The sequence below is a fragment of the Condylura cristata genome, unplaced genomic scaffold (assembly GCF_000260355.1).
Source record: "Condylura cristata isolate star-nosed mole 26May11 unplaced genomic scaffold, ConCri1.0 scaffold00021, whole genome shotgun sequence".
NCBI lineage: Eukaryota > Metazoa > Chordata > Mammalia > Eulipotyphla > Talpidae > Condylura > Condylura cristata.
This window is the reverse complement of record NW_004567122.1, coordinates 37,572,562-37,586,584: the sequence shown is the minus strand read 5'-3', so window position 1 is coordinate 37,586,584 and position 14,023 is coordinate 37,572,562. Positions and strand designations below refer to the sequence as shown.

Below are 14,023 nucleotides of genomic sequence, written 5' to 3'. Positions count from 1 at the left end.
TATCTGACTTTTGTGGGCCTCCATGTGCCCACCTGGAGAATGGGACCATGTAAGTAGTGAGTTCAGTAGAGAGCCTGGCACAAAATCTGTATTCCATATACTTACCTCTTCATAAAATTGCTGTACACAGAGTTTGACAAAGATATTGTCCAGAGCAGTGGCAAGCACTTTGGGGTTCAGATCCCAGCTTGCCATTTCATTGACCATGGAATTACCCAGGAGGTCACCCCTCTGAGCCACTTGCTCTCTTCTGCAGAATGGAGCTATGAATAGACCTACTCCGTAAGCTGTGTTGTAAGGATTAAATGAGGTGAAGAATGTAAAGGGCTTAGCACAGCGCCTGGCAGATAGTGAGCTCAAAAATGTTCGCTGGGCTATTTTTATCAGTAAAACGCACTAATAATAATCTGTCCTGCTGACTACCAGGGCGGTTAGAGATGTGGCAGTCGTGTGAAGTCCTGACTTCTAAATATTATTACGGGCTCTACCACCTGCCTAACAAGGAAAGGAGGACAGAGAAGCTCCACTCACAAACTCCGGGAAGGCCTGCTGCTGAAGGTCCCCGGCCAGGCTGCAGTACGGCACCGCAGGGCCCCCGAGGATGTCCAGGTCATAGTCCTGCGGCCGGAAGTGGAGGAAGGCCTGCTTGGGGAAATGAGAAACATACTTGTGGCCTGTGGTGACCATGCTGTACGTGAATTCCCCTCTGCCATGCCCCAAAGAGGTCCGGGCTGTCTGCTCACCCCTGTGACAGGGACGGACACAGCCTATTCTACCATTGCACAACTTGGGTCATTAGAAGGTTCTTCCTTAGATGGAGCCACCAACTCCCCATTCTGGCACTTCTTGAACCTCATACCTCTGCAATTACCTTTGTGACTTTTTTTTTTTTTTTTTGCTGGGTCCATATCTATATGTACTGTTAATACTTTTCTTTCGATCCGCTAACTGGTTCTATTTAAATCAATTCATTAAACACACACACACACACACACACACACACACACACACCCCTGTGATGCTAGCGTACAGGGAAAGACAGCAACGACTACTAAAAATAGGCCTATCAGAAACCATTGCTATAAAAACATTGTTAATGAGCCAGATGTCACTGGCTGCTGAAGGCTTCAATGGCCCATGTTAAAGGCACACCAAGGAGTCTCTTCCTAGACTCAGGGGGTTAAAAGCGGAAGCCACGTTCTTGGCATGACCCCATACCTGTAGTGTAAGTCCTGAATCTAGACAAACACAGCCGAGTGCTCCCAAACAGCCCTCCCACTCTGCCAGGCCGCACATTTCTCTGCTGCGCCTCTGGCACCCACATTCTTCCTCAAGCCGAGGCCTGTGCTGTTCCAGTCTGCCCACTGGGGGGTGCAGGATGAGCAGGCAGCAGCGGGGAATCAGCCTTGTAGAGGAGTCTGAACCAGACCTCCCTCCTTCACGCACTTGCGCTAACGCTACCCCAAATGCCATTATCCAACAGCCCGTTATAGTCTGACCCAGCTGGTGTGCACAAATAGATGGGACTGTGAACAAAACCACATAAAAGGGACAGAGTGGAGGAATGAGTCAGCGCTGAGGACAAGAACAGAGGGAGGCTGGCGCAGGGAAAGTGATGAGCTGGATGGGAACGTAAGCTGGTGTTCCCGGGGGCTGAATTCAGTTGGGAGAAATGCCTTTTCTTGGGTCTGGATAACATTTCAATGTTGATTTAATTAGTTGCTCACATGGTCTCATTGTGAGATTTCACCTAAAAGTCCGAATTTCAAGATATTTTTTGCTTCAGTCCAGAAGAACTGTCTGGATGGGGTGCCATTTCTACATGGTAACCACGCCTCTGAGCCAAGGAACAGCTGCCCCTTTAAATTTTATTCATTTGTTCGTTTGTTCTGTAGTTCAAATTCTAAGTATTATTATACATTTAACTCAACTGGAGTAGCTCGTAAGCTTACGGCACTTAGGCCTTGCACACCTGCATATTTCACTGGGTGATATTACCTTCCCAGTCCACTTAGGCACCCAACTTGGCCACCCCTGCTAGCTCTGCTGGCTGGTAGGGGCCCTCTGAAGGGAATTCTGACCCCATCCAGTGAGCACCTCCCCCCTGAGAGAGATCAGTGGTCTCAGAAGCTGCTCCCAACAGCCTGTGGGCCCTCTGGCTTGCAGCCACTGACTGGAGGACCTTCCTTAGGGCCCTGCAGACTCTGCCTTTGCTGGCGGGCCGATGGACCCCACTTCCCTCCTGCCCAGAGACTCACACCCTTCCCTCCGTTAACAGCGGAGCTTCACCTGCAGGTTATCCAGGTACACAGCCACGTTGCTCTTCAGCTCTGTCACACATAGTGACACCCAGTGGAACTTCTCTTCCAAGTCATCAAATTCCTTGTCTTCAGTCTGAAAGTGAAGTTCATGCTTGTGAAGGCCAAGAACAGCCATGTGGGGGCAGTGTACACCCCATGTGCACCCAAGTCCCAATTTTCCCCTCTCCTCCACTCTACGACTCTTCCCAAAGACCTGCCAACAGAGCCAGTTCTTCTTGCCCCAAAGCTAAGTGGGACTGTTGGAAGCTTAGTGGTTTTGTATTTGGACCACAGAACCAGAGATAGGAACATAGGAGTCCCAGGTGACTTGCTTCTCACTGTGCAACCTCGGGCGAGTGTTTTGCCCTCTCTGAGCTTTGCTTTTTCACTGGCAAAATGGAGAATAAGGACATCTACTTCATCTGGTGGCTCACATAATGCCAGCTCAGAGTAAGTACTCAGTTAACCTGAGCTCCAAGTAGCTATTCAAGGCTGGTTCCTTCCCTGCACCCATAGCGTGGCCTTCCCATCTCCAGAGAAAGAAAAGCATGAGAAGTAGCGGAAGAAAGCCCTACCTTGGGAGGCCTTACCTAGGAGGGGCATGCCAGTGCTGCCTTTTCCTGTCTGCAATGCTGGGAAGTCGCTTCACTCCCTTGGCCCTTGTTCCTCACCTCTAAGGGACTCTAAACCCCCTGCCCCACCCACTACACAGTCTTGCCCTTGGGATGTCTGGGTGTGACCATTCCTTCCACCCATGTTTACCCTGGTCACGAGCCCGGCCTCCTGCTTCAGCAGCTGGCTTAGCCGGGTTGTCTTCTTGGAGAGGGTATGTGTGTTGATTCGGGCTAGCCGCTCCCGCAGGGTCAACTGCTCCACCTTGTTGTACTTGGAGGCTGTACCGACCGACAGAGGAGAGAGAGGACAGGGATGGTTAGCTGGCCCAGGAAAGCAAAGTGTCCCTGACCTTGAGGCCACTTCTCAAACATCAGAGACACATCCATGAGTATGACCAGGCTTAAAGGCAGAGCCCAGGACTCAGGTGTGAGCCTGGCTCAAGGGCTGTCTGTGCACTTGACTTTGGTAAGTTACCACTTTGTAGGCCCACTTCCTGAGGTGCCTCAGGTGGTGTTAGCTGGGCTAGGGCAGAACCACACCTTCCCACTTTCCAGGCCTGAGTAAAAGGTCCCCTACAAGCTTTGTGACCTGGAACAAATGGCCAAGGTCTTATTCTACCTTTTTGTTTCAACAACCTGAGAGGCAAGATTCCGTGCCCCTGGTATATGCACAGCTCTAGGCCTCCTCAGTATTCATTGTCTTCCACAGTACAGGAGCCATGTGGTATTATTGGTGGAATTAATTTCACTGTGGTCAAGTGGTGGGTGCTGACTGAGATAAACAAATCCATATAATCCTCCCCCCCCTTAGCCACAGTGATTGGCTCAATGAAGAGTACATAATCCAGGCTTAAACCAATCAGATCAGGACATTCCCCTAACTGTGGTGATTGGTTGAAGGTGAGCACATGATCAAAGTGGGTCCTACCAGAGTGAAGCTTCCTTTCAAATTGAAAAATCAATTTGACTTTACAGTTAAGGGGAGAAAGGTCCTCTTTCACCCTGGAGGTGTGGCATACAGAAGTGAGTTTTGGGACAGCAATAGCTATTCACTATTCTGAGGGAGCCCAGATTGAAGATGAAACTGAAACATAGTAACGATCATAGCACAAAATAACTATAGGGAACTGGTGCCAGCATCCCGAGCAAACCCTACCTAAAGCCCATATTATCCATGAATGTGTGGTTATGTGGGCCAATATGGTCCCTTCACTGGTGAAGCCAATATGACATGAGATTTTTATAACTGGAAGCATTCTCAAGATTGTAGCCCCTAAATGCCCAAGTCCTTACCCACTTCCTTGCGCATCTTGTATTCATTGATGTTGGCGTTCACGTCCTGGAGGGCAGAGGTAGCCCTCTGAAGGACAGGGTGGGCACTGGCATCGGGGAGTGTGTTCTTCAGGATTTTCTGCAGCAGTAATGGGTACTTGGTAATCCTCTGCAGCGGGATTACCAGTAAGAAACTGAGGCCTGAGGGTCCCGCTTGTGGCCTGAGGGAGAAGGCTGGTGTTAGGCAGATAGAGCCCACCCTCTGGGGCCAGGGGGCCTGGGCTCTGGTGTCAGCTCTGCTACTGAACTCACTGTGATCTCAGGCATATGACCCTCCTTCTGCGGCCCTCAGTTTCTTCATCTGTCACTTGTGCAGTCTAGAGGTTAGACGGGCAGTGACAGTTCCTACTCTAACCCCTTCAGGGCCTGAGTTGCCCCTCCGTACCAAGCCAACAGTCGTTCTCTGCCTTTGGCTTGCTTGGTCTCCTGCAACAGACAAAACTGACCACTCTCTCTTTCTCAAAACACTTTCTGCTTCTGACCCCAGAGACGCCCTTCTTCCTACTTCTCATAATCCACAGGCCTCTGCGGGCCTCCTTCCAGTGCCGAAATGCTGGGTGCCACCCCAAACCCAGATGTCCACTCCCCATTTCTGTCTGAGCTGCAGCCTCAACTGCCTCTCTCCATCTCCACTCAGCTGGCCAAGCACAGCTCCACAGCCAGGGCATCCAATTATATTCCACATCAAAAAATGATTCTGTCCCCTTAGGAAAGAAACTGCTTCTAAAATCACAGGAACTTAATGTCTAGAGTGTATTTAAAGGAGTTAAGGGGGAAAATCCTGTCATTCCCTTCAAATAGTTTAGCATAAAAATAGATAAAGCAAGCAGTGAAACATGAACAGTAATTCATTTCAGGTGGGGGGTATGAGAGCATCCATCGCATTATTGTATTTTTCCATAGTTTGAAATTTTTTGTTTCAGTGAACCATAAAGGGAAACACGTGAACTAGTACAGCTGAGCCCCTTCCAGGGTCACCAGCTGACTAGGGATGCCTGTCGCTAGCCCCTTCTAGATGATGTCAGCAGCACCTGGGAAGGCCTCCGAGGTCTTTCCTGGATCTCAACCTGTATTTCTCAGACCCACCTTTGGAGAAACCCCGAGGGTTTCAAACCTCAATATCCCAGAAGCCCCACAAAACACCCCACATGCTGCTCACCAACCCCTCTCTCTGGCACTCTGGCCTCTTGCTCTGCTTCCTAAGGAGAAATCTCTAGACCTAAAGTCCAGGAAAGATGGGCCATGTGGTGGGGAACAGGCCGAGCAAGAGGGAGCTGTGTAACGGTTACCTGCGGGGCATGGGGCAAGAGGCCTGTGGGACACGCCCACGCTGGCCATCTGCTCTCACCAAGGACTTCCTAGTATGTGGCCGGAGAGGTAGAAACAATGGCCACAAATTTGTCACTCTGTCCTCTGGGCTTACTTTTCCATGGGGACAACTGTCACTTCACAAACCAGAGGGCAGGGTATCTGTAAAGAGATGGTGCCTCTCTGCTCCACAGTCACCAAGGAGTCCCTCAGAATGACAGTGGTTTCAAGGAAGACAAATAGGAGTGATTTCACTCCTATGTGGAAGATAAAGAAACAAAGCAAAGGGAAAACAAAACAAAAACAAATCCTTAGTTATTGGGCCCTCCCTGGTGGCGCAACAGGTTAAAGCACAGCACTATGAAGATATCCATAGTCACTGCAGCACAAGTTCGATCCCCAGACAGGGAGGTGACTCACATGGCACAGCAGACCTCTCCTGACCCACCCGCTGCTCCCCTCAGCAGTGTATTTTACTACATCTGCCTATTCTGCACCTCATTCTGTCTCTAGTGAATCCTCTCACCCCTCGCATCTCTGGTCTGTACCCCAGTTCTGTATGCATAAAAATAAATCTTTAAATTAAAAAAAAAAGCCAAACCCTTAGTTTTTGACAACAGTTTTTACTAGAGAGGGAGTGGAATGGGTAGTAGTATGTGGGATAAACTGTATGATAGTGGATAGAAATGATATTTTTATAAGAATCATAATGTACCACAGACAGATGACAAATTATAAAGCTACATACCTGAAGCTATATAATGTTATAAACCAGTTACCTCAATGTATTTTTATTCAAAAAGGATTATGATAGTCTCTTAAGTTCACTTTTTATGCAGCCTTTCATACAGGCAACAAAAATTGATATTCAGACCCTCTTCAATCTTTGCTGGGAACATCAACCAGTGAGATCTTTTCAGAGTAGTATGGAAAACTGTGAAATATACAAGCCCTGTGTTTCATCCGTGCTAGATGAAACCTGCCCAGAGTCAGCAGCTCAAGTGAGCAATGACAAAGGCAGAAGTTACTCATCAACTCTGTTATAAGAGTAAAAAATTAGAAACAAGCTAAATCTCCATCAATGGGTAAACACTCATAGCCTGTGAGTTGTCTTAGCAAGGAACTCTATTAAAGCCACTACAACGAACTTGGTAGAAATACTCAAGGCGGAGACCCTACCCATGGCAAGGGCAAGTCTCTGATCCCACAAGTACTCAAACACTGATGTGAAGTATGATTAAATACAAAAGGCAAACTCTAGAACAGTATGTGTGGTAGGAACCTCTTAAAAATTCTATCGGGGGCCCTCCCTTGTGGAGCAGTGAGTTAAAGCACAGCACTGAGAAGCTAAAGCCACTTCCGCATGAGTTCGATCCCCGCCTGCCCCGGAGGTGACCACATGGCGTGGCAGACCTCTCCTGACCCGCCCGCTGCTCCCCTCAGCAGTGTACTTCGTCGATCTGCCTGTTCTGCTCCCCACTTTGTCTCTGGTGAAACCTCTCGCCACCCTTGAGCCTCTGGCCTGTACCCCAGTACTGTATGCATAAATAAATAAATCTTTTTAAAAAAATTCTGTCTATCCCCATTCACCCATCTTCCCACCCATATATCCTACCCATAAACCCAGCCACAATCCACTCCTATCCATCCACCCCTCTATTCACCCCTCCAGTTACCCCTCCATCCAACCACACCCTCTATGCATACCCATGAAAAGTCTATTTCCTATCTGCTTGTGTGTAAAACATAAGGAAGAAAATTTGGATGGGAAATGTTAACTACTAGGGAGAGGGATGGGGAAGCCAGAGACCAAGGAAAAATTGACTTTTCCTAAATATACTTTGGCATTGTTTGAATTTTCTTCTTTTCAATAAGCATGCCGAAACATGTTACTCTTAAATATATTACTCTTATATTTAAAACAAACAGAAGTGGCTAACAAAGAAAAGCAGAGATGAATTGCCTTCTTTAAACACTGCCTCAGCCATCACTCAGGACCTTGGTACTTTGCACTAGACCAATCGCCTCTGCCAGCAGCCCCCCACCAGGGATGCCACTAAGAGGATCCTACCTAAGGCGGAGGCCCTACCCATGGCAAGGGCAAGTCTCTGATCCCATTGGCTTTCAGATGGGTAGTGCTCTCTTCAGAAACTGGAGAAAACAGCACCAACTCATGCTACTCCTCAAATTAGGGTGGAAGGCAGATGCATTTTGGAATCACAAAGACTAATTAGATGGCACCATCTCTCCCGTCAGATTGAGAAAGAACCACTCACAGCTAGCATGGTGATCCTAGCAAGTGTTCCATGCTGACTAGAGTAAGAAAACACGCCATGAGGGAGACCAAAAACCAAGCGATCAGAGAGCAAGACATTCCTGGGGAAAGGCACACCAGGGTTCTTACTGAGGGCTCTGGGAGCCTGGTGGGTTATGGGGTACTACAGGTATGTAACGGGTAGGGGCTGGGGACACAGGACATCCTGCAAGGACAGTCCTAATCTATGGAGGACAGTTCTGTGTCCCATGTGTCCCTCTGAACATACAGACATGGAATGAATGCCTCAAGATGGGCTGATTTAAAGAACTGGGAAGTTTCTACTTTAACTCCATCCAGTCACATTGTAACACTGGGAGGATGACGTCACTACCTTTCATAAATAAGACGTGCAAGACTCTACCACTTGGCCTCTCCAGCCTGTCCTGTGCTCTCAGCTTCCGCTCTGTCATTCCTTTCTATCTCTGATCACATACCGGAAGTCCTGTGTGTTACCAGTGCTAGCTTCAAATCTAGGGTATACACATTCTCTGCTATTTCATTTTCCTGTATTTCATATGCAAAATGGCTTCTCGTTTTTCTTTCCTTAATTCTAAACTTATTTATGATAAGTAGATGCAAGCATCTGAATGCTTTGTTCTATTTTGTGGTAGTGCCCAAGCATTTGCCCTCTGAAATGCACATCCCTATATTAAAACTCATTTTATGTGTTTTCAGTAGGAGATATACATAATATTTTCCAGAATATATCTCAGGGTAATAAATTTATTTAATGTTATGAAAAATGGGGACACTGGGACACATAGCAGTTGAGCCACAGTGTCGTCTCAGAGAAATATAGCCAAGAACATTCTAATAGCTGGGATTTATTGAGTGTCACCTGTGTGCAGTAAGTCTGTGCTCCCATGAGGTGCTGCTATTACGCCCACTTTCCACCTAAGGAAACTAGATTCTGAGATGTGAGAAGGCTCTGCCAAGGTGAGAGAGGGGCACAACCAGCCTCTACCCTGCAGCCTGGCACCTGCGCCCATGGGAAGGGTCTGGCCTGTCCTGGCTAGGAAAATCAGCGTGCAGGGGGTGTGAGTAACAGCAGCCTCCGCCAGCCCACAGCCAGCCCAGCCCCCAACACGCAGCATTTCTCAAAGCCTGAGCCTGTAACTCCCTAACACTTGGGAGACGTTACGTCATAGCTTCTGGTTTCTCCCAAAAAAAATCAGAGGATCTGGCCACAGGATATTCACATTCCTATAAGGTAACTGACGTTGGGAGTTCACAAAAATGACTGCAATGATTCTTCTCTACCTATACCCTTTGAATATGATTTTGAGGCTCCTTCCACCAATAACTGGAAACCAGTTCTCCACCCCTTGAGTCTGGATAAGCATCAAAGGTAGACTGAGTGACGGCATGCCAACTCCAGCTGATACTTCCGAAGGCCTCGCTCCCTTTGTTCACTTTTCTCTCTCTCTCTCTCTCTCAGCCTGCAATAGCCCTGAGAACAAGCCTGGGCTAGCCCACAGGACCATGAGGCTGAGCAGCAAGAGAGAGTCCGCTGGTATGGTGTAAATACACAGAAGAGTCCAGCCAAGATCAGCAAACCTGACTGAGTTGCCTGCAAACATGTGAATGTATTCAGCCAGGATTATGAGAATCATTTACTGAATCCAGCTCAACTTCAGAAGTATAAAACTAAAGACATTTTCACTTTAAGCTAATATGTCTATAGTTTGCTATATAGCAAAAATTACCCGAAATAACAACGTAGCTGAGACTGGACTGCAGCCGTGAACTGCACAGTGTCCACTGGCTCCAGTAAACCAGAGTCTCCACTGCTCCTCTGTGTCCCATATATGGCACCTTGTTACCCTCATGTCAATTATCTACCTCACTCCAGAGAAATGTATTTAGTGATCTTTGCAAAAGCCTAAGTTTGTAGGACTCATGAAGGTCGAATCAAAGAGGAAAATGAGTGTAGGTTGTGATGGAGGAAAAGAGTAGAAACCTGAAGGAGACATCACATGACTAAAACCTGACTCATGCAAGGAGGTGGGGGCAGCAGGGACTCACATGACCATGAACCCAGTCATAGAAATCAAGACCCTTATCACAAGGCATAAGGCCCACGCAGGTATCGGATTCCTGTATTAGACTGCTGTATCAGACAGCTGTCGGCAATGTTCAAAACACAGACCTGGGGTGAAAGACCCAGAGATGGGCCCCATTGCGAAATCTCCGGTCCCTTTAGGATTCCACATAGTTATCCGAAAAGGGCTGCAGTCCTCTGCCCAGCTGTGACTATGCAGGTGCTTCTTTCCACCAGCTCTCTGCCTCCACCGCAGCCTCTTGCTTGCCCGTGATCTTTACCAGGCCGGGGCTTCTCTGCACTGACCTCCCTCAGCAAAGGCCGCTCTCTAAGGCCTCCTGCAACCATGCAGGCCTCTCTCAGCAGATCTGTCCATTTGGGGCAGCTCTTGCTGCCTGCTTGTGCCTATGCAAGTGTTCTGTACTCCTCTGTCCTTTTCCCTAATAAACCTGCTCTTTAAATACAACTAACATCTCTGTCTTGTGGAGAAACTTACCTGAAGAATCTCGCCGTGTGCCACTGAAAGGGGAGCTCTGGTGAAACCTTTCCAGAGTGAACCCGAGGACCCCACACTAATACTAAAAATGACATCATATTGTAGCATGGGTACTTGAAAAGGAGACTTCAGGGAGGATGGGTAAGCATTAGCTAAGGGAGGTGGAAATGTAGGGCAAGTCTGACTAAGACAATACAATAGTAATAACTAATAATAATAGTAATAAAAATAACTTCTGCTCCTCATATATTACTCTGATGTTCAGAAAATAACCTTCATTGGTAAACACATCCTGGGGAAGACATAGCCCTTTTTTTTTTTTTTTTTAAGATTTATTTATTTGTGCATACAGAACTGGTACAGGCCAGAGGCTCAGGGGTGGTGAGAGGCTTCACCAGAGACAGAGTGGGGAACAGAACAGGCAGATCGATGAAGTACACTGCTGAGGGGAGCAGCGGGCAGGCCAGGAGAGGTCTGCCGCGCCATGTGCCCCCGGAGGGGGCAGGCGGGGATCGAACTCATGCAGAAGCGGCCTTAGATTCTCAGTGCTGTGCTTTAACCCGCTGTGCCACCAGGGAGGGCCCGACATACCCCTTTTTAAAACAGAAAGGAAGCAGAGCAATTCACAGAAAAGGAAATAGAAATAACTCTCAAAAATGTAGGAAGAAGATCAATTTTCATCATGAGAAGATAAAAGCAAAATACAACTATATTTAGACAGCACTTTTCACGTAGCTCACAGGCAAATATTCTCATTTAATACCACATCTTGCTGGTAAGGCTGGGAGGAAACAAATATCTTCAAATGGCACTAATGGGAATGTAAACTGGCTTAGTCTTTAGGGAGAGAAATTTTGCAATATTTATCAAACTATCAATATAGATGTATTTCTTTTAGCAATTTCCCATATGAAAATTTACCTTTCAGATTTACTTGTGGCTGAATAAAATAATATATATATATTCATGAATATTCACAGTAGCACTGTCTGTAATATCAATAGAATAGACACAAACCAAAGGCCTGTTAGTAAGCTGTGTAACAGCCACACAGTGGAAGAACATATATGTTTTGAGGTGGAAAGACCTCCAAGATATACTGAAGTGGAAAAAAAAAAAGTTCATGAAAAAGGCAGTAAGAGTATAAAACTGCATAATTATATATATACTATATCTATGATTTTCTTATCTATGTATGAAAGAAATCTACAAAGATACATGAGAATTTTAAAAGTACTCCCCTTAACTTTAGGATGGAGGTAATAACTGGGTCAAGGGACAGGATTGGGGAAATTCTTTTACTTTATAAACTTGGACATTTTTATGGTTTTGAACCATGAACTATCTGTTCAAATTTTTTAATTAAAAAGTTCTGTGCTCTACATATCTCTCTGCAGCTTCCACCCACCAGTGCCAGCTCTGGATTGGGAGGGGTCACCTGAGACAGTTCTGTTTCTTTTCCACCAGCAGGACTTCCACATGTGTACACAGGCCTCTCGATACTACAGACCAGGCTTCACATGTCCCTGCCCTTCCTGCATAAACACGAGAGCAGTTCTCCATGGTTTCTACATTTTCATCTAGCACACGTGGCAGGATTTCATGCCAGGATTGCATGCCCTGGCCTCTTAGAGGAAGCCATCTGATCGACTCTCATCAATAAATTATGAGAAACGACGGGTATCACTTCTGAAGTGGAACATTTATTTACCAGCACTTAACCCTCTAGAGCTCTTTTTTCCCTTGGCCACAGTTGTTGGCATTATTCTGGGTGGGGTGGTGGCTACTGTAAGTTTGGGTCTCACAGTGAGAACGATGGACCTCAAGTCGACCCACAATGAGGAAACTAGGAACGGCTGTCAGTTGAAGCCACCGAGACTAGGGAGCTATTTGTCTCTGTAGCATAACTTGGATCATCCTAACTGAGACAGTCCTGAAGTAGAGTGGCGGTACCATGTCAGGGTGAGAACATAACAGCTCCTGACCACTGGGTCAGCAGTAGCAGGCGGTGCTGCTCACTGGTCATTCTACTCACACCACAGCCTCAATGACAGCCTGGATCTCCTGCTGCAGCTCTGGCTCCTTCCGGTAGGTCTCCACTAGCAGCAAGGCCTGGCTGTAGGTGGCACAGTACACCTTATAGACTCGTTCCAACTCTTCTTGGAATTCCAGGAATAAGTTACCTGACAGTGAAGAAGCAACAATGAATTATCAAAGTCTGGTCTGTCTGTTCCCTTGCTTGGGACAGTGAGGCAGAAAATGAGAGAGCTGAGCACCCCACCCCTTTTGTGAAGCTGCCAGGTTTCATCAGTTGTGTTACCTTTCTGAGTTTTTATTTTTTTAAGATTTATTTATTTATGCTTATAGGACTGGGGTATATGCCAGGGGTGCAGGGGCAGTAAAAGGATACACCAGAGACAGAATGGGGAGCAGAACAGGCAGACTGACAAAGTACACTGCTGAGGGGAGCAGCGGGCAGGTCAGGAGAGGTCTGCTGCACCATGTGGGTCAGCTCCCTGGCTGGGGATTGAACTCGTGACCACAGTGGCTTCAGAGAGCTTCATAATGTGTGCTTTAACCCATTTTATCTCACTTTCAAAGAGTTGTGGTGAGGATTAGGTGACAGAGTGACGCAAGGCCGAGATTGGTGCACTGTTAGCCTGAGTTCCATGAATAACTGGGCCATAATTACAGTGATAATATTGGTGATTCTCACATTCGTCAACACTTCACAGTTTACAAACATACCTATGTTAAAGATGTACAATGGTACTTTTACAAAGAACACATGTGGCAGGTTAAAAGATACACTATATGAAACACTCACTCAAAAAGATAACTGCACATCATGTTCACTGTAGTGTTGTATTTATAACAGCCAAGATAGAACAAGTGTCCGTGGATAGAGGAATAGATGAGGAAATATACTATATCTACAAATTGGGATATAATTCATTCATAAAAAAAAAGGAAACCCTGCTATTTGTGACATGGATAGGCTTTAGGGCATTATGCAAAGTGAAATAAGTCGAAGAAAGATATAAATATTGATAGATATCAATGCATAGACATATATATATATACACACATACACACACACACACATATATACACACATGCACACAAATATATATATATCATTTATGTAGAACCTAAAACCAAAATCAAACCACAACAAAAATGAGTTCATAGATACAATGAACAGATTGGTGGTTGCCAGAGACTAGACAAGGGTATAGGGACTAGGAAAACTGTGAGGGTCAAAAGATACATAATTTTAGGCATAAAGTAAGTAATTCTTGAGAATGAAGGTATAACCACAATTAACAGGATGGTATTGCATATTTGAGAGTTGCTAACAGTGTAGATCATAAAAACCTCTCATCACAAGAAAAAAAATTGCAACAATGCTGAACGTTAACCAGCCTTATTGTGATGATCACTTTGCAATATATACAAATATTGAAAGCTTATGTTAGGCACTTACAACTAACATAATGTTATATGTCAATTGTATTTAAAAAAAAGAGAGAAAGAAAGAAAGAAAGAAAGAAAGAAAGAAAGAAAGAAAGAAAGAAAGAAAGAAAGAAAGAAAGAAAGAAAGAAAGAAAGAAA

At 46.1% G+C, this 14,023-nt stretch overlaps 1 protein-coding gene across 7 annotated transcripts in view; it reads right to left on the bottom strand.

The window, feature by feature from the left end:
- The window catches only part of ARHGEF37 (Rho guanine nucleotide exchange factor (GEF) 37), a 59,591-nt gene that overhangs the window by 14,708 nt on the left and 30,860 nt on the right, over positions 1-14,023 (bottom strand). For 6 of the 7 annotated variants that reach the window (XM_012727993.1, XM_012727992.1, XM_012727994.1 and 3 more), the window contains 5 exons: positions 12,444-12,591; positions 4,208-4,407; positions 3,063-3,193; positions 2,290-2,394; positions 532-645 (listed from right to left, as the gene is read on the bottom strand). In XM_012727993.1, the coding sequence (XP_012583447.1) occupies positions 532-645; positions 2,290-2,394; positions 3,063-3,193; positions 4,208-4,407; positions 12,444-12,591 (698 nt within the window). The remainder of the gene's footprint in view (positions 1-531; positions 646-2,289; positions 2,395-3,062; positions 3,194-4,207; positions 4,408-12,443; positions 12,592-14,023) is intronic. The other variant, XM_004686875.2, reaches the window with a different exon arrangement.